At 60.6% G+C, this 22979-nt stretch overlaps 1 protein-coding gene across 10 annotated transcripts in view; it reads left to right on the top strand.

Moving 5' to 3' along the window:
- The window catches only part of RALGDS (ral guanine nucleotide dissociation stimulator), a 43181-nt gene extending 26348 nt beyond the window's left edge, over positions 1-16833 (top strand). For 3 of the 10 annotated variants that reach the window (XM_082696088.1, XM_082696093.1, XM_082696090.1), the window contains exons 2-18: positions 4015-4125; positions 5303-5496; positions 5740-5799; positions 6632-6825; positions 7071-7546; positions 8325-8540; positions 8827-8930; positions 9324-9408; positions 10369-10437; positions 10888-10974; positions 11497-11529; positions 11822-11943; positions 12107-12202; positions 12436-12637; positions 12792-13034; positions 14091-14205; positions 15754-16833. In XM_082696088.1, coding sequence (XP_082552214.1) covers positions 4015-4125; positions 5303-5496; positions 5740-5799; positions 6632-6825; positions 7071-7546; positions 8325-8540; positions 8827-8930; positions 9324-9408; positions 10369-10437; positions 10888-10974; positions 11497-11529; positions 11822-11943; positions 12107-12202; positions 12436-12637; positions 12792-13034; positions 14091-14205; positions 15754-15929 — 2583 coding nt within the window. In that variant the 3' untranslated portion in view covers positions 15930-16833. Of the gene's footprint in view, positions 1-4014; positions 4126-5302; positions 5497-5700; positions 5800-6631; positions 6826-7070; positions 7547-8324; positions 8541-8826; positions 8931-9323; positions 9409-10368; positions 10438-10887; positions 10975-11496; positions 11530-11821; positions 11944-12106; positions 12203-12435; positions 12638-12791; positions 13035-14090; positions 14206-15753 lie in introns of all 10 variants that reach the window. The other 7 variants (XM_082696096.1, XM_082696092.1, XM_082696089.1 and 4 more) reach the window with 3 other exon arrangements.
- The last annotated feature ends 6146 nt before the right edge of the window (positions 16834-22979 follow it).

Here is a 22979-nt window from a genome sequence, read left to right as displayed (position 1 = left end):
CTGGGGTCACTGAGCTCCCGGGTTGCCCTGGCCAGCCAGCCCCGATACAGTCCGAAGCCCAGGCTGCCCCTATGGGACGCAGTGCGTGGGGCCAGGAGTGTGGCTCAGCCCCACCCGGGGCTGACCTGGGGTCCCCACTCGGTCCTGTCCATGTCCTCGGACTCAGGGAACAGGACACCCACCAGAGGGTAGGGGTAGGGCCTTGCTACACACCAGGAGGCTTTTCCTTCTCCCCAACTTGTTGGAGCTTATGGTCCAAGAAATGAACCAGGACTCGGACTTGAGAAGTCCTGGGTTCTCTCCTCAGCCCAGCCCCGCGGCCGGCGGCCTTGGTGTCCATTCCACGAGTGTTTGCAGGATGCCTTGTCTGAGTGGCCCGGGAGCCTGGGATCCCAGGAGGGCTGACCAGGCCCTCTGTCCATCTCCCATCGCCACTCCTGCACGTGAGCAAAAGGCCAAGGTCAGAAAGCTGCAGGGCTGGCTTGGGCAGTTTAGGACTCCTGCCCTGTCTGTAGCGGCTGTCCTGGAGGCTCCCACGGGGGCCCTCAGGGTTTCCCCGCTCCGTGTCTGTCAGCAGCTCTGTGGGGCTCTGGTCCACAGGCGGTGCCCAGTATCCTCTGTTCCCATTTCCAGGGTGCGTCACGTGCCAGGTGCTGTGCACTGTCTCTGGACCCTCTGTCGCCCTATAGAGAGCTGCTGCTCGACCCAGTAGCCTAATGGATAAGGCATCAGCCTTCGGAGAGCTGCTGCTCTTGTACCCATTTCCCGGATGAGCTCACTGAGGCCGGGGCAGAGAGGCTCGGCAAAGCTGGAAGTCAGAGCCCTTCATGAAAGATGGTGTCCTGGGGTCTGGTGGGCCCCACGGAGGGTCCTCATGTGCCTGGGGCTGCAGGGTGCCGACCAGTGTCAGGGAAGGGCCTGGGGTGGCATCTGTGACTCTGTGTCCCTGGGTGGCAGCTCAGCAGGGTACATGAAGGACCTCATCTCATGCAGGCGCAAGCCACTGTGGTCAGAGCCACCCCTGCCCCGCCCACGTGGGACCAGGTCTCCACACGTGGCCTAAAGAGACAGGAGGACCCCGTGGTGCAGGCTTGAGCCTTTCTTCTCTGGGTGTCTCAGCCCTGGACGGGGTCTCTGTGGGAGGAGCCGGTCTGCCGAGGAGGCACCTGGGGAGTTTGGAGGCCCCTTACGGCCATCACCCTAAGGAAAGCCACACCCAGGGAGCAGAGGGTGGATGCGAGTGACACTGCCATCTCCCTGCACACAGGCACGAGCCGCCTCCGGGAGAGTTGGCAGGGCTGGGGAAGAGCCAGCAGGGCCCCTCTGGTCTGTCCCAAAATGCGGGTGGGATGGGGCCTGGCCTGCAGTCACTTGGGGACAGGCATGCTGCTGGCCTGTCACCCTGAGAAGGCTGATCAGGTGACATCCAAGTAGTTTCTCCTTCTTCTTGTCCCTGGGGCTCTGGGCTGCACTCAGAGGGACAGTGGGGTGCGGGGCACTTGGGTGCCTGTTCTGCCGGCGTCTGCTTACCAGGATCTGGGGGCACTGCCCCACCCAGACTTGACTTCCACTTGACCCAAGCCGTGGAAGGCCAGGCAGCATGTGCAAGGCCCAGCTGCTAACTGGATCCCAGGAACCTGGGGACATTGGCTCCCCAAGGACACAGCCATCCCTGTGGCGTTCTGTTCCCCTAGAAGTCAGCCGAGCACCCTCCTGCCCTGAAGAGGCCTCCCCGAAACCATCTGTCCGGTCAGCCACGCCCATCCTTCCCCAGGAGCCGCCCCTTCTGCCCTGCCAGAGCACCCCCCACGTGGGCCTGCGGGCGCTGCCCTCTGCCTGCAGGGTGGCCCAGGGTCGCCTACAGGCACAGGGCTCTGCCCATCCTGCTGCGGGGGGGCCCTTGGGGGGACCGATGCCTGGTGTTAGCTGCTTTCCCTCTCAGTCCCTGGAAGCAGGGAGGGGTAGGACACAAATGCCCTGCTCTGCCACTTCCTGGCCTGGGCCCCCGGGCCCTTTGCTTCAGAGCCTGCCCCTCTGTGCAGGAGGTGGTCACGGGCTCCTGCACCCGGCTCTGGGGGTCTGCTTTCTTCCTGCCGTGGCTGTGGCTGCCCAAAGGAGCCAGAGCAGCGCCCCATCTGTGTGACAGGGCGATGACTCCCGGCATCCCGCCCCGCCCCCCCCCACCAGCCGGCAGAAGGGGGCCCCTGGGGGTGGGGACGGGGGAGGGGCTTGGGGACCACATACTGCGCAGGCCAGCTGCTCTGCCGGCGAGGCCCAGGGCTCACTGCGGGGGTGGGGGGTGCTGCTCTCTGCACTTGCCAGGGGATGGCCACTGCCTGCCCGCAGCACCCAGAAGCCGGGGTGGAGCCCCACTAGGAGCCAGGTGCCCTGTGCAGTTCAGGGGCAGGGCCCTCTGACGGGCCCACCGGTCCTGCATGGGGCCCCCCAGCTCACTGCCCACAAGCCGGGTGTTCCTCCAGCTGAGCCACACGTGACTAAAATAACCATGGAGAAGACCAGGCCCTTCCAGCCCCGGCTTGGCCTCCGCGGGAAGTGGGCTCAGACCCCTGAGGACATGACAGGGTGGTGGCCCCCCGTCCAGCAGGGAGACAGCTGGTCTCTGCAGCCTGCGTCCTCTGAGGGCTCTTCCAGACGGGGGAGGGAACACGAGTATCTGTCTCAGCTTTTCTGCTCAGGAAGAGGCTCCCCTGTCTAGTGGAGGGGTGTGGGTGTAGGAGGTGGCACTCGGGGCACCTCTGCCCGTTCCCTGCTAACTCTCCACAGACAGGCTGGCTCTCTCTCCAGAGAGAATGTGATGGCAGCAGCTTCCCCGTTGGTCCAGTGCCCAGCATGAGAGGGCGGCCACAGGTCAGAGGAAGTGGCCTTCCTGAGGGGAGCTGGCCTCCTGCGGCGCACAGGGGCGACAGGAGGCGAGAGGCCCCAGTACCCCGTCGCCGACCCCAGAGGTGCAGCAGGGGCCCTGCCAAGGCGGCGGGCTTCAAGGAAGGCTGTGTGGGTGGGCTGAGTCAGCACCTTTGCCTGGGTCTCCTGTAAGCTGCACACCCACCTTGGGCTAGGGCAGTGATGCGTGGTCCCAGCCGCTGGTATGGACCGTGCGGTCGAGGGCCCTGTGCCGGCTGGCACGTCCCAGCTCCTCCCTCAATCCTCAGAGGCCTCCCTCCCTAATGCAGCACACCCCCCCCCCGCCGTGGGGGGCCGGACAGGCAGCGGGGCTTGGAGATTACGGCCCGAGGCCAGCCTGCCCAGTGGAAGGGGTCACTGACGCCTAAAACAAGGGTCTTTACTTCCTGTCCCAGGCAAAGTCCCGTGGTTTAGGGCCCAGTGAAACCCCAGTCATCTGCCCAGCCACTGCACCGTCACTGTTTGCCCGCTGTCCCCACGCACATGCCGCGGACGGGAAACCAGGATCTCCTCTGTTGCCCAAGAAGGCACAAGGGCATGAATGAGCAGAAAGGGAAGGAAGTGGCCTTGGATGTGGCCATCGGGGATGCCCTACGCCTGCCCCTGACGCGTGATGCTGACTCCAGGGCTGGGCCGGGAGGAGCTGCCCATGCCTGCTGAGTCAGCTGGGGAGCAGGGAGGAGGGCCTTGGGGGTCCTGGTCTGTCATCCACCCACGGTGATGCGTCTTTGGACAGGTCGCCCCTCTCCCAGTGTCCACGTCCTCATCTGTGACATGGCTAGAAGGCAGTACCCCTCTTGGGGGTAGAGGGGGTGACCCTGGCCATGAGCATGTTGCTGGGGGTTTCCAGGGCCTGGAGGGCTGGCGGCTGAGGGCGTGGGAAGGGGCGGGCTGGGGGCTGCGTTCTCCTGCGTTCTCCCGCCCCAAAGTGACTCCTGGGAGTCACCGGCCTGGAGCTGCCAGCGCACTTCATCCCTGCCAGGGGCCAGGCCGGGGTGGGGCGGGGGGGGGTGGTGTGTGGACGCCGTGCCTTGGCTGGGGACTGGAAGGCTCACGGGGGCAGCCCCTGACGGCCCCACCCCGTCTCTCCAGAGCTGCACGCAGGAGATCGGTGAGGAGCTGCTCAACGGCCTCATCTTCTCCATCTCCCTACGGAAGGTGCAGGCGCAGCCCGGGGCCAACAAAGGCCAGCGCTGGCTTGGGGTGAGTGCGGCCGCAGGGCTCCTACCCCCAAGAACCCACAGTCCCGCTCCCAAAGGAGCCTGGGCCTCCACGCCCTCCCCGCTGCCCAGCTCTGGGCTTGGGCAGGAGCAGGGTCACTCTGCACGGGACACCCGGGAGGCCCAGTCGCTGAGCGTCCAACTCTTGATTTCGGCTCAGGTCACGATCTCAGGGTCGTGAGATCAAACCCCGCATCGGCCTCGCATGGTGCGTGGAGCCTGCTTGAGGTGCTCCCTCCGCCCCTCCTGTGCACATGCAGACTTTCTCTCTACAAAGAAAAGTTCATTCACACCTGCATGAACATCTAAAAAGACACCTTTTTACTGCTTCCCCTTGACATTGGGCCCCAGGTGATTTTGTATTTGTGCCCCAGTCCGGCAGGTTTTAACTCCCGCCCCCGGCTGTGGCCGTCCCAGTAGTCGGCAGCCCCACCTTCTGCGGCAGCCCCACCTTCTGCATCTGCACAGGGAAGGGCCAGTTTCCCCCCAAGGCAGGGAGGCTTGAGCTCCTCTACAGTTCGCTGTGGACCCGAGCACGGCCACGTGACCCCTCCGGCTCAGAGGGCCTGACTCGGCCACATACCATTCCAGAAGGGAGGCCAGTTGTCAGGGTGATTCAGCCCTTCAGTGCCATGGGCCCGGGCTGCACAGATTCCCTCCCCAAAAGGAGCTTCTGTCTTCTCATCTCAAGAATGGGCATGTTTTGCCAGAGCTCAGGGGGTTAGTGCTTTTCCTCCTCCAGCCAACAGACTGACCCGGAAGGGTTGTGTCTGCATGTTTTGTTAGTCCCCATATCAAATTCTCTTTGTTTGTTTGTTTGCTTGTTTTAAGGTTTTATTTATTTATTTCACAGAGAGAGGGAGAGAGGGAACGCAAGCAGGGGGAGTAGGAGAGGGAGAAGCAGGCTTCCCACCGAGCCAGGAGCCCGATGCGGGGCTTGATCCCAGGACCTTGGGATCGTGACCTGAGCCCCCCAGGACGGCCCTCAGATTCTGCTTCTAAAGCTGAGCTTGTTTCTCAGCTTGCGGCAACGCGTGTCTTCTTTCCAGCCTCACATCCCTGCGCCCTTGGGATGTCATCTGAGCTCGGGCCCCCCACCCTCCTGGCCGCCCCGGGCACTACCGCTGACCACCCCCCTCCTTCGTCCCGTCCCACCCCAGTGTGAAAACGAGTCCGCCCTGAGCCTGTATGAGACCTGCAAGGTGCGGACGGTGAAGGCAGGCACGCTGGAGAAGCTGGTGGAACACCTGGTGCCCGCCTTCCAAGGCAGCGACCTCTCCTACGTCACCATCTTCCTATGCACCTACCGGGCCTTCACCACCACCCAGCAGGTCCTGGACCTTCTGTTCAAACGGTGAGCGGCCCCCCGCCCCGCCCCGCCGGCTCCGCACCGCAGTCCGGGCAGGGCAGGGTGTCTCGGCCGCAGCCCTTCCCCGCTTGGACACCAGGCCCCTGCTGGACATTTTGCATAGTTCTGTGAGCGGGGCAGACCGGCCTCCCTTCCCTCCTGGGCTTCCGCTGTAGTCGGGGGGTCAGCTGGTAACCCTAGACGTCATAGCAGGTACGGTAGACGTGACGCCCTCACGGCCTCCTCTAGATACGGATGTATCCTCCCTTACTCTGACGAGGACGGCGGCCCCCAGGACCAATTAAAAAAGTGAGTGGACTTTGGGTCTGATGGGAGGGTCCCCTGTCTCCCAGGTGGGGGACATCTGGGGCTTTGGTGGGGGCAGAACCCTGGCCCCCACGTCTGTGACTACTACTGGAGGGCTGCGCTGTGGGCGCCTCTCCTGCAGAAAGACAGGAATCAGACCGCTGTGGCTGGGCTCCCGGGGCCTGGGGGGCAGAGGGGAGGCTGGGGGCTGGAGGCCAGGGTTGGGCCCTGAGGCCATGTGTCCCCACTGCCCGCCCCAGTCCTGTCTGCTCTGCTGAGATCCCGGGGCCACCAGCTCACACGGGGGCCTCGCGCCTCGGTGCCCCAGGCCAGCCACCCTCCTGCGGTTCCCGAGAATAGTATCGGTGGGAAGAGGAGACCCCAGGCGCCTGGAAGGGGGTCCGGCAGGCATCGGAGCAGGCGCTGGGAGTTGCAGGGCCACGAGAGCCCAGGCGGGCTGGGCAGAGGGACATCGCCCGTTCCCTCCTCCCCCACAGACTGCTGTAGCGCCTACCATGTGCCCCAGGGCTGAGACAGAGCAGACTCCGTGCCCCCTCCCCACCTTCCTGGGGTTTACGGTGCAGCAGGAGGGACCCCAGACAGACAGAGGAGTGGGTCAGGCCCCCCGGGGAAGGCAGGGGTGCTCACACCAGAAATGGTCTCCCTCCCGTGGAGACCCGCACCTGCTGGCCAGACCTGCCCCTGCCTGGATGGCCGGTGGGGGTGGGCGGGGTGGGCCCGGCCTCTGGATGGCGCATCCCCGGGGGTGCCCCAGGGGGCTGTGCGGAAGGAAGGGCCAGGCCACTGACGCTACCACCTGCCCGCCTGCCTCCAGTGCCGTCTCCTCCATTCTGGGCACCTGGCTGGACCAGTACTCGGAGGACTTCTGTCAGCCTCCAGACTTTCCCTGCCTCAAGCAGCTGGTGGCCTACGTGCAGCTCAACATGCCCGGCTCTGACCTGGAGCGCCGTGCCCACCTTCTGCTGGCCCAGCTGGAGCGCGCAGAGCCCGCGCAGGCCGAGCCTGAGGGTGAGAAGGCCGGGGCTGGGTGCCTGGGGCTGTGTGGGGATGGGTCGGTGCTGGGCCCCACAGGGACGAGCCCCACAGGCTGGTGTGGGGCCAGGAGCAAGGCCTGGGCTCAGAGCACCCAGCGGGTGCACCGCGCTCGGGGAGCCGTCCCGCTGAGGCTTCCTTCCTGGGTGCGGCTTCTCTGGGAGGCCCCGGGCTGAGCTCTGTGTCTGCAAAGGGACATGGAAACTTCTCTCCTCCTGTAGCTCTGTACCCTGCTCCAGCGCCAGCGCCAGTTCCAGAAACAGCTCCAGAACTAGAGCCAGCTTTAGCACCAACTCTCCTGCCTACTCCGGAGCCAGACGCGGCTCCAGCACGAACTCCAGAGCCAGACGCAGCTCCGGCTCCTGCTCTAGAACCAGACGTGGCTCCGGCTCCGGCTCCAGCTCCCACTCCAGAGCCAGATGTAGCTCCAGCTCCCACTCTAGAACCAGATGCAGCTCCGGCTCCTGCTCTAGAAGCAGACGTAGCTCCGGCTCCTGCTCCAGAACCAGACGCAGCTCCAGCTCCTGCTCCAGAACCCGAGCCATCTCTGTCTCAAACTCTAGAGCCAGAGGCAGCTCCAATGCCCGAGCCTCCCTGGCCTTCAGCTGTTGCTGCAGAAAATGGGCTGAATGAGAAGCCTCACCTCTTGGCCTTCCCTCCCGACCTGGTGGCAGAGCAGTTTACCCTAATGGATGCAGTGAGTGCCTCTCAGTGGTGCGACAGGGCAGGGGCACCCCTTCCTCTGGCCTTGGGTCCATGCCCTGCCATTCCCCGGTCCCCAGCTGGTGTCCCGCTCTAGCTCCCAGTTCCAGCAGGACTCACTGTGAGATCCGCAGACTGGGGACATAGAGATGGGACCCTCCCACCCCAGCCTGCGGGGACTGTGGATTACATGAGGGGGAACGGTGGAAGGCTGGGTGGGCCTGGCCTATTTGGTGGGGAAGCAGAGCTCCCTGAGGGGCTGCCTGCTCCCTGGGTCAACCCCCCGATCTGCCAGGAGCACTTATTAGGCACTTATTAGGCACCTGCTATGTACTAGAGTTTCTGGCAGAAACCAGAGCCCTAAGGTATGACACCCACAGCGGGCGTGCACCTGGATGGGGTCGGGGGGGGGGGGCAGGGGGGCGGACCCAAGGCATGATGGGGGAGCCGGAAGTGCTCCCTGCTGTGCAGCTGTGAGGCCCCTTCTGGTGCTTGGAGTCGGTGAGGGCGGGCTGCCGAAAATGCTAGACTCTCCTCCAGCGTGTCATCCGGGGCCACTTGTGCTGGGGGCCTGTGGTAGGCAGAGAGCAAAGTGCACACACACACACACACACACACACACACACACATGCCTGCAAGGCTCCAGGCACATCCTGCCCCACATCGTCCGCTCCCGAGCTCAGCCCTGACCAGGGGCTCTGCCTGGGACGAGGGGAGCAGGGATCCTGAGCCGGGGTGTGGCCGAGCTGCGTGACACACCCCCTGCTCCCCAGGAGCTGTTCAAGAAGGTGGTGCCCTACCACTGCCTGGGCTCCATCTGGTCCCAGCGAGACAAGAAAGGCAAGGAGCACCTGGCTCCCACCGTCCGTGCCACCGTCACCCAGTTCAACAGCGTGGCCAACTGCGTCATCACCACCTGCCTGGCGGACCGGAGTGTGACGGCCCGGGGCAGGGCCCGGGTGGTGGAGCACTGGATCGAGGTGGCCAGGGTACGCCTCCGAGGGGCTCTGGGGAGCCCCTGTCTCACTTGATCTGCCCTTAGGGAGGTGATGTGGCATCCCGGGCCCTTCCTTTCTCCAGGGTGCGCCGGCCTTGACCAGCGTATCCCGACGCCCGGGTACTCACTGCCCCACGACTCCCTCCTGTGGGCTGTGCCGCGATCCCCCTCCTGGGAGTGCTGCCTCCCTGGGCTCCACCGGCATCGTCTCCCCCAGGTCGGGAGCTCCCAGCCAAGGGGACCACAGCTACGTCTCAGCCCTGCTTTCCCTCCCCCAGGAGTGCCGCGTCCTCAAGAACTTCTCGTCCCTCTACGCCATCCTGTCCGCCCTGCAGAGCAACTCCATCCACCGGCTGAAGAAGACGTGGGAAGAAGTTTCCAGGTGGGCGTGCCTCTCAGCAGGAGCCCCAGGGGGGACCTGGGACCTGCCAGGGGCCAGCGAATCCTGGGCCAGCTGGCAGGGCCTCCGATTGTCTGTTGGCCTTAGGCAAGCAGTTCTGCCTCGGGACTCAGTTTCCTTATCTGGCAGCTACGAGATTGGGCCACACTGGAGATTTTCCTGGGTTTGCTCGGCAGCCACACCACTCTGTCCTCTTAAAATCCCAACGGGTTGGAACAGAGGCCCCCACACACGGCTCTCTTGCCCGGGGCCGCAGAGCGGGACCCTGTGTGGAAACCACCCACCCGGGCAGTTCAGGGCCTTGGGCTCTGAAATAAAATGGATTAGTACGCAACCCCTGCGTGCCGGTCCCAAGCCTGTCCTCCTTTCCCGCAGGGAAAGCTTCCGAATCTTCCAGAAGCTGTCGGAGATCTTCTCCGATGAGAACAACTACTCGCTGAGCAGAGAGCTGCTCATCAAGGTGAACCCTGGGCGGAGGAGGGGGGGTCTCAGAGGAGGGAGGGGCTCAGCGAGCAGTTCTTTGAAAGATTCCAGTCCTGTCTTGTCTGGACTCTGCAGAGTGGGATCTTTTTGGTCCCTGGCCAGTGGGGGGGGGGCAGTTTGGGAACAGGAAACCCTGGTAATGGGATGGTGGGGGTGCAGTCAGGGGACGTTCCAGAAGGGATAGGTGAGCTGGCAGGATTAGCAGGTGTCCTGCTTCCTCCAGGCAGGTGGCTGGATGGGGCCAGGGGTTGGGGGCTCCTGTCTGCCACAGCTCAGGGGAGGGCTCCCTGCCTGCCTAGTGCCAGGATGCCACAGGGGAGGCCAGAGCCCACATCGCAAAGGGGCTGCCCGCCTTGGGACCAAATGAGCAGACCCAGGACGCAGCTGTGGGTACGGTGGGGGGCTCCTGACTTTGCCCCGGGCCAGACACCACAGATGGATCCCAGGGAGTCTTGCTAGGCTCCCCCCACAGGGCCTCCAGTTTGCCAGAAGACCAGTTAGCAGGAGTAGGTCTCCAGCTGGGAAGGAGGAGCCCACTGTCCTCCGAGTCCCTCTGAGACCTCGGGCGAGTCCCTGCTCTCAGAAAATGGAGGTGTGAAGAGCCTGGGGTCCCTCTGGTCTCTTGACTCGGGGAGGCAGTGAGGCACGAGGAGAAAAGAAACGGGCATGAGTTTTGTGCAGGGCTTCACCCCGGGGCAGGCGAGGGAGAAGAGCGACAGGAGCAGGTGTGGGATGCAGAGTCCTGGGAGACCCCAGGCGGCAGGTGTCTGCTCGTCCGCGCTTCCCAGACGAGGAAACGGGCTCAGGGAGGGTGGGCTGCGGTCCCATGTTCTGGCACCACGTTGGTACCAGTGACCAAGGCCCAAGGTCAGGTCTGTTGGAGGAGAAGCTGGGGAGGAGAGGAAGGTCTCGCTGACCCTGTCCTCGACCCTGGCAGGAGGGGACCTCCAAGTTTGCCACCCTGGAGATGAACCCCAAGAGAGCGCAGAAGCGGCCGAAGGAGACGGTGAGTGTGCGCGAGGCTGGGAGCCACAGGGGCTGGCCTCCCCGTGAGGAGAGAAAGGGCCACCCCCACTGCCCTCCCCACACCGTGCTGCTGCCGTGCGGCGACCTGCCGGCTAGACCAGACCCCCTCTGGGCCCTGTGAGGGCCAAGCCCTGACCCGCTGCTGTTGACGGCGCTGTTGACGGCGCTGTTGACGGCCACCAGAGCAAGGGCCTGGGAGAGCCGGGCTTGGGACGGGTTTAGGGGTGACGAGGGTCACCAGAACCTCGGTGACTTGCCAAACCCTGGGCCCAGAAGGTGACTAGGGGAGCTGGGGGCCCGTGGCTACTAGGAAGGAGTCTGGGGGAGACGGCTGAAGGTCCCCAGGCTGCTCTGAGTGGGAGGCCGGGGTGGGGGCTGTGGCCGAGGGGGGCCCTGGTCCCGGCTCATCGGCCCTGCCTCCCGGCCGCAGGGTGTCATCCAGGGCACCGTTCCCTACCTGGGCACGTTCCTCACAGACCTGGTGATGCTGGACACCGCGATGAAGGACTATCTGTATGTGAGTGAGCCCTGCGGGCCCGGCCGGGGTGGGAGTGGGGCGGGGGTCCTAGAGCCCTGGAGGAAGGCGCCCCTCACTGAGCCCTGAGCTCTCAGTGCTGGGCACACCGCATCTGAGAGCCCCCAGCCACCCCGTGCCCAGCTCCCCCATGAGTGGAGAGCTAGGTGCCCAGCTGGTGGGGCCTAGAGCTGCAGGAGGCTCGCAGTCTGTCCTCAGGCAGTGGCCATGGACAGAGAGGGGCTGGCCATCCAAGGTCAGGCACTGGGGCGGCCAGGCTGGGCCGTCTTGCCCCAGGCCTCAGTCTCTCCTGTCCTCAGAGGGTTGGGCAAGAAGTTCCTTAAGGCTCTGCCCGTCCCCCACCCCCACCCAGCCACCCTCAGATCCCAGGACCCGCCCAGAGCTGGGGTGTGTGCACCCACCTGCCCCCTGGTGGTGCAGCCGGGAGTGCAGCCTGAGAGGGGCTGAGGGGCAGTCCTGGACAAGGGGACACTTTCTGAGGGTCGCTGGCTGTTGGCTTTTCAGGGGAGATTGATCAACTTCGAGAAGAGGAGGAAGGTGAGCCTCTGCAGCCCCTACGTGTCGGCGGGGGTGTGGACTTGAGACCCACGGGTAGAACGCTGGGCCGCACCCCGCTTCCTCTCGTGTTCCTGGGGCGGGTGTGATACGCAGAGGCTGGGGGGCCTGTCCCACCGGAGGGCAGGTGCGGGAGGCCGGAATCAGGGATGACTCCTTGGGAGGGCTGCTTGGACCCGGCTCTGAGAACAGGATGGGCCTGGGCGGGGGGGGAGGGGGCATGCCCAGAGCCCTTTCCATGCCAACGCCCTCCTGCCCTGCCCTCTGGCCCCAGGAATTCGAAGTGATCGCCCAGATCAAGCTGCTCCAGTCGGCATGTAACAGTTACAGCATCGTGCCTGAGGAGCACTTCCGGGCCTGGTTCCGGGCCATGGAGCGGCTCAGCGAGACGGAGAGGTGCGTCTGCGCAGGAATCGGGCGCACTGGGCGGGCTGTGGTGTGGGATCGTGGTCGGCGCTGGACCGACTGGGCGTCCAGACCGCCCCCTGCCAGGCAGGTTCTAGGAAGGAGACCTGGGTGTGCCTCCCCGTAGCCTCACAGCCGTGCCTCTGTCCCATAGCTACAACCTGTCGTGTGAGCTGGAGCCCCCCTCCGAGTCCGCCAGCAACACCCTCAAGGCCAAGAAGAACGCAGCCATCGTCAAGCGCTGGAGCGAGTGAGCACCCGGGGCTGGCAGGACGGGCTTCCTCCCTGCTCCGCGCAGCCTCGGGCTGAGCGTGCTTCTGCATAGTAGGGTGACCCTGACCCCTCAGTCCCAGAGCAGGGACGGACATGGGCCTGATGACGGACCAAGCGCTTGGCACAGAGGCTGCACTGTGGAGTGGAGGGGGCAGGGGCGGGGTGTGGCCCCAGGGGAGGCCCCCCAGATGAATTGATTCTTCCACGCAGCCGCCAGGCCCCCAGCGGGGAGCTCAGTACCAGCGGGAGCTCCCACTCCAAGTCCTGCGACCAGCTCAGGTGCGGCCCCTACCTCAGCAGCGGGGACATTGCCGACGCCCTCAGTGTCCACTCGGCCGGCTCGTCCAGCTCCGACGTGGAGGAGATCAACATGAGCTTTGTCCCGGAGTCCCCCGACGGTCAGGAAAAAAAGGTGACTGCCACACCCCCTCTCCCGGGGTCCAGGTCCCCACTCCTCAGCCCCCTACAAGTGGCCAGGAAGCCCCAGCTCCTACACGGAGCTCTTGGGGTCCCCGCAGTGCTGGGCACTGACCAGGGCGCCCCTGCTGATCGTGCCGTCCCCACAGTTCTGGGAGTCGACCTCCCAGTCGTCCCCGGAGACCTCCGGCATCAGCTCGGCCTCCAGCAGCACGTCCTCCTCCTCGGCCTCCACCACGCCCGTGGCCGCCACGCGCACCCACAAGCGCTCCATGTCCGGGGTGTGCGGCGGCAGCTCCTCGCTGCCGCTCTACAACCAGCAGGTGGGCGACTGCTGCATCATCCGCGTCAGCCTGGACGTGGACAACGGCAACATGTACAAGAGCATCTTGGTGGGTGCCCGCCGCGACCCGGCCGAGCGGCCGCGGGGCTGGGAGGGGCCGTCGAGAAGCTTCCCTGGAGGGCGAGTGCCCCGGAGAGCTTCACGGGGGGAGGCGCCTTGGGGGGAGCGGGGTGACCCAGGGGTTGGAAGGAGCGCAGGAGGCCTGAGGTCAAGGGCTCAGAGCTTGCGTCTGGATCTTGGAGGGAGACAGAAGCTGGTTGGAGCGGAGGGCAGGCCACGGGGACTTGGGGCTTCTCTATGGGGGTGGGCTAGGGCCAGGAGGTGCAGGGAGGCCAGTGGGGAGGCAGGGACCATGGCAGGCTGGTGGCCATGGAGGTGGCTAGACCACGGAGGTCCTTCAGGGCTTGAGACCAAGCCAAGGGGCTTTGTCTCCAGACACTGTGTGTGGGGAGTGGAGGCGGCAGGGGGACTCATGTTCCAGAGCTCAGGCTGCAGAGAAGTCACATGCACTCCCCAAAGACCCCCCCACCCCGATCCGCTCACACCGGGTCAGGTGCTCCGTGACACACCTGTCCTGTGCTGAGCTTGACTGTCATTAACGGGCACCCGCATGACCCCATGTCTAAGGCCCGTCTGCACTGTGGCCTCGGGGTCGAGGCAGGAAGGGTCAGACCACGCTGACCACCCCTGAGCCTCCAGCCAGCGCAGACCTGGCACAGAGGCGACCCCTGGGCTCCTCTCTTCCCTCCAGGGCTGGGCCTCGACGCTGTCTCTGCCCTGGGTTCATTGTTCCCCTTGTCCTGCGGGGACAGGCTCAAGGGGAGCAGCCCCCAGGAGCGGGCAGGTTTCCGAGGTGGCATGGGAAGAAGGTGGCAGGCTTGTAAGAGAATGAGAGGGGCAGAAACAATTGGGAAGAGCGCCCCATCCCTGCACAGAGGCCTCCCGGGGCAGGACGAGAGGGAGGGGTCCCTGGGGACCTGGCACCCAGCCTGAAGCTGAGCCTTGTTCTGCAGTGTGAGGCATCTCCAGGGGTTCCCGGGGCTACCCCCTGCGGGGGGCTTCTCCAGGCCCTGCACCCTGATGGTCTGCCCCTTCCCCAACCCAGGTAACCAGCCAAGATAAGGCTCCGGCGGTCATCCGCAAGGCCATGGACAAACACAACCTGGACGAGGACGAGCCGGACGACTACGAGCTGGTACAGGTCATCTCTGACGATCGCAGTAAGTCCGGTCCCGCCGCGTGGGCCCTGGGAGCAGCCCCGCGCCCCAGCCCCAGGGCCCACGTTCCCAGAACCCACGCAGCCATCTGGGGGTTGGGCAGCCTCGCGCAGGCGCCCTCACCAGCCCCCGGCACGTGCGTGCCCTTGGCTGGACGTGGACAGGCTGCGGGAGGCCGAGCTCCAAGCGCCTGGCACCGCGCGGCGAGGGGAAAGGGCTCTTCCTCCGGGGCCGGGCAGCCCAGCCGCGCGCCCAGGGGCCGCTCACAGGAGCGCCCTGGCTGAGATGGGGCACGAGTGCTTCATTAGGCGTCGTGCCCGCTGTGCACCTGAGCCTCAATACGTTAAAATCCACGCACACGTGACATTGTCCGTGTCTGCTAGGGCTGCTGTGACAGGCCGCGGCGGCCGGGGCGGCGGGTGGACGAAGACGCGTGGATCCCAGCGCACAGTGTTCTGGGGCTCTGGCGAGGACCTCGCCCACAGGGAAGACAGCCACCTTCTCCTGGTGCCCTCACGTGGCAGAAGGGGCGAGGGTCCCCTTTTATAAGGCGTCCGTCCCATTCCTGATGCTCCAGTCCCAAAACCTTTCACAACCCAAAGGCCCCATCATCTGGGTGTGTGGATTCCCACCCAGATTTGGGGGGACACATTCAGACCACAGCAGACACTAAGCACAGGTTCTGAGGGGTCCCGCTCGGTGGATGAAAGCTGGGAAAGCGGCAGAACCAGGGCCAGCACAGACTAGGAGGCCGACGGCGGGCCTCAGGGAGCTGGGGCACGGCCCTCCCGTCGCCTGTGGTTTCCTCATCCGCACGGGGGAGATAACGAGCCAGGGGCTGATCCATACAGACCTCTAGGGACGTGGGGCTCTGTTCTTTGCCATGAGCTGCCAGCCATTAGCCCAGACGATTCATGGTGACCCCCAGCACCCCCAAAAGTTGTTTCTGGACTCCTCTCTCACCTTCTCGCACCATTTTGGTAGAGCAGGGCAGGGGTAGCCTCCATCTTCAGGACAGGAAGCCTGAGGCGCAGGGCAGGGTAGGGAAGGGGAGGCAGGAGCAAGAAGCTGCGTGGTAGCGGGCTCCTGGCCACAGCAGGGAGGAGAGGAGCAGCTGCCCGGGGGTGTGGATTCTCCCGGACCCTCGCCCAGAAGACCTGGGGCAGGACCTGCCCATTGCTGGTCCCCAACCTTGGTCCTGAGTAGGGCGAGACTTAGGGGAGGTGTTCTGGATTCTAGAAATCTTTTGGCTCGAGGTCACGGTCAGCAAAGGCAGCAGGGCGGCGGGACGGACGGCCCTTTGCCCACTCCAGACGGAGGTGGGGACTTGGGGAGTCAGAGTCCCTTTTCAAACAAGAGTGGTTGGCTTTCCTGAGTGCCCCTCGGTCTCCTCGGCAGGTGTCATTTAGAGGGCTCATCGTACTCCTGATGTTGGATTGGGGGCGTCTCAGCTCTTTGGCTCAGGCCTGCTCTGGGGGGCCCTCAAGTGGTGGCTGTTCTGTGGGGCCCTTGTAAGCATCTGTGACCCTCTCCCCGCCCTTCTCCCACCAGAGCTGAAGATCCCTGACAACGCCAATGTGTTCTATGCCATGAACTCAACGGCCAACTATGACTTTGTCCTCAAGAAACGGACCTTCACGAAGGGGGCAAAGGTCAGGCACGGCACCAGCTCGACTCTGCCTCGCATGAAGCAGAAGGGACTCAAGATTGCCAAGGGCATCTTCTAGGTAGTCCCCGGCACTGGCCAGCCACGGGACCACTCTGTCGGGCGCTGGCCAGCTGGGTGACTAGGCACTTAGAGACTCCAGTGGCCAAGGCCAGGCGGGCGCCTTCTGCCTGACCTGCCAGCTCAGGCCACCCCCAGACTCCAGGTTCACCCTGAACCTCCCCTGCTGCCGGGATTGACGCCTGCTGTTTGCTGGGCTGACCTGGCCTCCCGTGGACCACTCGCTGCCTTAGGTGCCTTCAGCTCTCTGGAACCAGAAGACTAGCTGACTTTTGCCAAGGAGCACTGCCGACGGCCATGGCGCTGCGCCTGCCGCTGGGCTCCGCCCTCTGTGCACTTCCCCTGCACCTGCTCAGGTGTGGGTCACTGCCACCTGTGCCCAGGGGCACCCCAGGGCACCCACTCATCCACTGGGTCTGACCACTGCACTTCTCTCCTCATGCCCACGGGCGCTGGCCCGTGCCCTTCTCGGGTCCCGGGCCCTTTTTCCACCATGCTAGCCTTTCCCAGGCTGCACCAAAGATACCACCGTCGGGGCCAACAGAGCGAGGGAGTCTCACCCACCCCCGGCCCAGCCCTCCCCCAGGAGAGGAGGGCGGGGAGCCTTTCCACAGATCACACTCTTCACCCGGCGCGCGGGGACAGTCTCTGCCGAGGCCCGTTGTCATTGACTCTCACGACACTGCGAGTGCCACCCACCGCTGCGCCCTGGGCTTCACGAGACCACACGAGACGGGGGTTAGTGGGAGAGGAGAATCGGGGGAACGGGGAGGGGTGTTGAATATTTGTATAAAAGGCAAAAACAAAACAAAAAAAGTTTACCAGTGGGGGAGGGGCAATATTTATTTGTTGTAAATAGCAAATGCTAGACTTGAATCTTATATTAAAATCTGGTTTCTACTATAGCTTGGGAGTTGCGATTTGGTTCTTTCACTTCCTGCGCTCGTATAAACGAGATACAGACTCTCGCGTTCTATGTGCAAACAGGAGATCTTGCGTGGTTACCGGTTCGTCGTATGTGGGACAAGTGCGAAGAGCCAGCCACCCTTCTTCCCATTGACTTAAGGAAACGTGCAGGCCTAACTTCCACAGAGCAGATGCTCAGCCTGGGGTCATTAAGCTGGGCACTGAGCTGGGTCAGCCCCCCAGCACCCTTGGGATTCGAGGTTGGAGGTACTTTCACAGGGCTTAGCAACAAGCCCAGAAGCCTGGGTGTCTTTAAAAATAGCATTTGTGGGGCATGCAGGTGGTTCAGTAGGTTAAACGTCTGAGCTCAGGTCATGATCCCAGAGTCCTGGGATCGAGCCCCGCCTAGGGCTCCCTGCTCAGCAGGGAGCCTGCTTCTCCCTCTGCCTCTGCCCCTCCCCACCACCAACTCACCAGAGCTCTCTCACTCTCTCTCAAATAAAATATTCTTAAAATAATTTTTAAAAAAAACATTTGCAAGAGAAAATTACAGAAGCAGGAGCTCAGGGGTCAGTCTCTCCACGGAGACCATTTGACTGTGGGGAGAAAAGGATCGGAATGAACCATCTGGGGACTTTGGAACACCCCGCACCCAACACACAACAGTCAGGGGAGTACTTGATGACAAACAGCCATGGGACGTTAGTGATGAAGGAGATCGCTGCCAGTCCGCGCGCACTGACCACCAGGGCAGCAGGACAGAAGCTTCAGTCCCCGAACAAGGAAGACATGGCACGACATAGTTTGGAAAAGTCAGTATAGAAACGGAAGATGCAGCTCTCGGATAACAGAAGTGAGCCTGGAGGAGGGGGAGAATCTGGTTTCCAGAATTAGCACATTGTCATCCTCAGTATCCAGTTCCCAGCACATTATAAAACGCACAGAGAAATAGGAAGACCGTGCTGCCACGTAGGAAAAAAGAACTTGGCAGACTTCCCTGATGAAGTTCGTGCATCGAAGTTACTAGTCAAAGACATTAAGTTGACTGCCTTAAATATGCTTGGTGAGCTAAAGGAAACCACAGACAGCAAAAACAAAAAACAAAACAAAACCCCAAAGGAACTCTATGATGTAAGAACAAATAGGAAACGTAATATTGAGAAGTTATGAAAAGGAACCACATAGAAATTCTGGAGCTATGAGGCACCTGGGACGCTCAGATGGTTGAGCGTCTGCCTTCAGCTGAGGTCATGATCTCCAGGTCCTGGGATCATGCCCCATATCAGGCTCCCAGCGCAGTGGAGAGTCTGCTTCTCTCTTTCCCTCTGCCTCTCCCCCTGCTTGTGTGCTCTCCCTGGCTCTCTAATGAATCAATAAAATCTTAAAAAAAAAATCCTCTGGACAGTACAATAATTGAAATGAAAAAACTCGCCAGAAAAAATGAAAAGGAAAAATGAAAAGAACTCACCAGAGTGGTTCAATGGCAGATTTGCACAGGCAGAAGAAAAAATCAGTGAACTTGAAGATAAGGCTGGCGTCATTACTCTCCCTGAAGAGCACAAAGGAAAAAGAATGAGGAAAAATGAACAGTCCCCTCCAGGAGCTGGGTGACACCAACAAATGAACAGCATCCGATACCGAGAGACCCAGAAGAAGAGAGAAAGGAGCAGAGAGATTATTTGAAGTAAAGATGGCTGAAAACTTCCCAGTTTTGATGAAAGACTACATCTACACATGAAGACGGTCAATGGACTTCAAGCAAAAAAAACTCAAAGGGACCCACTATCTCTTCAGGGTGAAGGGGAATGAGGACATTCCCAGATAAAAGAAGTTAAGGGGTTTTGTTATCAGTAGACCTGCCTACAAGAAATCCTACACGCAAACCCTTCAGGCTGAATGAGAGAACACTAGACAGTAACTGAAAGCCATAGGGAAAGTAAAGAGCTCAAGGAGAGGTAAGTAATAGATCACTTAAAAAGCCTGTATCATTTCACTTTAGGTGCATAGCTCCTTTTTTCTATGTAATATAAAAAGCAAATTTATGAAACTGTAAATCTGTTAATGGGAACAGGATACATAAAGAAAGTGGGGCTGGGAATTCACAAGAGCTGAGTGTATACTACTGAATAAACTTGAATTACCAAACTAGGTTGCTCTAAGTTTAAGATGTTAATTGCAATCCCAAAGGTAACCAATAAAATCTTTTTTTAGAAATACATACAAAAGGGTGGAAGGGAATCAAAAGGGTGCACTATAAAATAATCAGCTAAATCCATAAAAAGCAGGAGTGGAAAAATTGAACAGGAAGTATATAGGACATGCAGAAAACAAGTAGCTAATGGAAGAAGGAAGTCATCAGTAATTAAATATAAATGGGTTAAAGGTTCCACATAAAAGGCTGAGTTTGGCAAATGGATTAAAAAAACATATTCTACCAATATGCTGTATTCGAACAGACTCGCTTTGGTTTGGGGGAGTTTTTTCTTAAGATACTATTTATTTACTTACTTGTTTGTTTGTTTGTTTGTTTGTTTAAAAGAAAGAGCTCAAGCAGGGAGGAGAGGGAGACGCAGGCTTCCGATGAGTAGGAAGCCTGACATGGGGCTCTAGCCCTGGACCCCTGGATCATGACCTGAGCCAAAGGCAGATGCTTTTTTTCTTTTTTTTAAGAGAATTCTCAGTGTTTATGTTTTTTGTTTTTTGTTTTTTTTAAGATTTTATTTATTTATCTGACAGATCACAAGTAGGCAGAGAGAGAGAGGAGGAAGCAGGCTCCCCATTGAGCAGAGAGCCCGATGCGGGGCTTGATCTCAGGACCCTGGGATCATGACCTGAGCTGGAGGCCGAGGCTTTAAACCCACTGAGCCACCCAGGTGCCCCCAAAGAGACTCCCTTTGAGAGAAATCTGAAAAAAGGTTGAAAATCAAAGGGTGGGAAAAGATATTCCACCAGAACAGCTCTATTATCTGACAACATTGATTTTAAGTCAAAAAGCTAACAAGAGACAAAGTCAGTATGCCCCGATAAAAATTTCCATTCATCAAGAAAAAAATAACAGTTGTAAACCTCCATCCCTAAAGCAAAACCTGACATCTTTTTAAAGGGAGTCGGAGACTTGACTACGTGACTTGAACAATGGCTGGGGGAATCCGGGCAGACGATGACTCGGGACAGAGGACTGAAACCGCGCCCGGTCAGACCCGGCGCACAGAAGCGGAGGCCTTCGCCACGGCAGCCCGGCACAGCTTCTCAAGGGCACGTGGGACATTCCCCAGGACACGCCATCTGTGAGGCCACGAAACACGTCCTAATAAATGGTAAAGAGTGAAATACGCGAGTATCTTTTCCAGTCAGGTGGGATAGAAGCAGAAGGCAAGGGTGCCTGGGTGGCTCAGCCGTTAAGCGTCTGCCTTCGGCTCCGGTCGTGATCCCGGGGTCCTGGGATCGAGCCCCGCGTCGGGCTCCCTGCTCAGCGGGGAGCCTGCTTCCCCCTCTCCCCACCCCCACGCACTATCTCACTCTCTCTCTCTGTCAAATACAAAAAAAAGCAGCAGCAGCAGCAGCAGAAGGGAAAGGTGGAAGGAACACGGGCTACTCAGAAGAACGTAGAAATGAAGGAGCATAATAACGCGGGGGTCAAAGAAGAAATCACGAAGGAGGTCGGAGAATAACTTGACACAAGTGGAAACAAAAACGCAACGTACTGTAAGTTTCGGGACACAGCGGAAGCAGGGCTAACAGCAGAATTTCTAGCAGCCGATGCCTATATTACAGAAGACGGAAGATTTGAAGTCAGTAACCGAACGGTAACACTTGAAGGAACTAGAAAAAGAACCACCAAAGCCGACAAACCTTTTAGCGAGACCGACCGAGGGGAAGTGTGGCGCGGGAATCTGCCGTGAAAGCGGGAACAATCAACTGCACAGAACAAGAGGGTTGTGAGGAAGTGCTGCGGTAACCGTATGACAGCGGTGACCGTGTGACACAGCGACACACGCTGGAAACGGCTCCAGCCGTCGGGAGGGCTGGCGTTGTGACGCGCCGCAACACGGATGGACCTTGGAAACACGGCGGTCCCACTTCAGGTATATCTAGAAATATCTAGAGCAGGCCAACTGAGGGGCACAGAAAGTAGAAGAGACTACCAGGTGGGGGAGGGGAGAAGGGAGAACGGGGTTTTATTGATTAATGGGTACAAAGTTTCTGTCGGGGGTGACGACAAAGTTCTGGAACTTGGTATGTGATGTTTGCACAACAGTGCTAATGGCACTAATGTCACTGAATCGTGTCTTAGAAGTAGTTAAATTGGCATGTTTTATGTTGTATATATTTTATGCTGTTTTTTTTTTTTTATTTGACAGAGAGAGATCACAAGCAGGCAGAGAGGCAGGCAGAGAGAGGAAGGGAAGCAGGTCCCTGCTGAGCAGAGAGCCCCGACGTGGGGCTCGATCCCAGGACCCCGGGATCATGACCTTAGCCGAAGGCAGAGGCTTAACCCACTGAGCCACCCAGGCGCCCCTATGCTGGTTTTTTTTTTTTTTTAAGATTTTATTTATTTATTTGACAGACAGAGATCACAAGTAGGCGGAGAGACAGGCAGACAGAGAGGAAGGGAAGCAGGCTCCCTGCTGAGCAGAGAGCCCGATGTGGGGTTTGATCCCAGGACCCTGGGATCATGACCTGAGCCAAAGGCAGAGGCTTTAACCCACTGAGCCACCCGGGCGCCCCTGCCTTATGAGTTTCTTAATATGCTCTTTTCTCTTGCTTACTTATTGTAAGAAGATAAGGTATAATACAAACACAAAGTATGCGTTAATCGTTGGTGCTACCTATGAGGCTTCTAGTCAACAGTAGGGGTGTTAGCTGTTACATTTTTGGGGAGTCAAACATTATATGTGGATTTCTGATGGTGGAGGTGGGGGTCGGCTCGCCCAACCCCCATGCTGTTCAGGGACCAGCTGTATTTTCAACCTCATGCTCTGGCTATGGGCTGTAAAAAGGTAAAAGCCCGAGGAATTGTGGGATGACCCGACAGCGGCAGGTGTCCCCCAGGCCCGCAGACATCCAGCAAGGCTGCCTTAACCAGAGAGGCCTTTTCCGTGCAGCCTAGGGGGGAATCCCCTCTTCACCCCCGAGAGCCCTCGACTAAGCCAGGAAGCCCAGCATAGCCACGGCGGTCCCATGCCAGCCTGATTGTACCCTCCATCTTGGGGGGACGGGTTTGCCCCCTGTGCAGCTGTGCTGCATGGCGGCCGCAGGGCTCAGTTCCCCAGACCTCAGTCTTCCATCTGTGGCTAGAGAGGAAGAGTGTGCTGGCTGCCTCGAGGGGGCTGCTGTCTCCAGCCCCACCCCCACCGCCAGGCAGAGCCGCTTGGGACTCCAGAATCTACTCTCCTTTGAGCCCTCAGCACGGCCTCACAGAGTCGAAAGAATGGGTGAGGGGTGGGGAAGACACCCCCCACCATCGTTTCGAGCACTAACTTTGGAGTTTCATGATCCGAGGTGTATGACCCCCTCTTGGTGTCCCCGACCCCTCACTGTGGCCATGGTGACCTCAGGCTGCTTAAGTTCGCCACCCAGTGAAGGATGCCCAGACTCCCAGATGTGGGAATGACCCTGACCCTGACCTCCGCCTCCCGCCCCCAACTCTGCCAGAGCCACCCAATGGCCAATCCTCTTGCAACTTTTGCTTCTGACCTTCCAGTAGGAAGCTCTGTTCTCTCTTCAACTTGCATCCAGCTAGAAGCAGAGTCCATTCTTCCTCCCAGGCCAGGTGCCCAGACCCCAGTTAGAACACGGAGGTCCCTGCCGAGCCCCAGAGGAGCTGGTGCTGCCGGACCTCACCGGTCCAGGGGAGGCAACAGCCCCCAGAGCCCAGGTCCTCTCACCTGTGGCCACTGCCCACCATGACCCCCGGGGAAGCAGCAGCCCAGGGTGGGGGACCCACACCTGCAGCCCGGTCCTGCTCGGACACTTCACGTCTTCAAACCTGTCTCCTCCCCTCTAGCGGGAGGGTCGTTCTCCAGATTTCCTGGAGCTTGAAGACTGACGGACCCCAGGGTAAGGCCACCAGCCCAGCGTCTGGGCCTGAGCCTGAGAGCCCCGCTTCCTCCAGCTGGGGCCTTGGGAGCAAAGGAAGATGCCA

Source organism: Mustela nivalis (genome assembly GCF_964662115.1).
Source record: "Mustela nivalis genome assembly, chromosome: 13".
Taxonomy (NCBI): domain Eukaryota; kingdom Metazoa; phylum Chordata; class Mammalia; order Carnivora; family Mustelidae; genus Mustela; species Mustela nivalis.
Note: the sequence above shows the minus strand (reverse complement) of the source record. Positions and strands in the feature narration are given on the sequence as shown.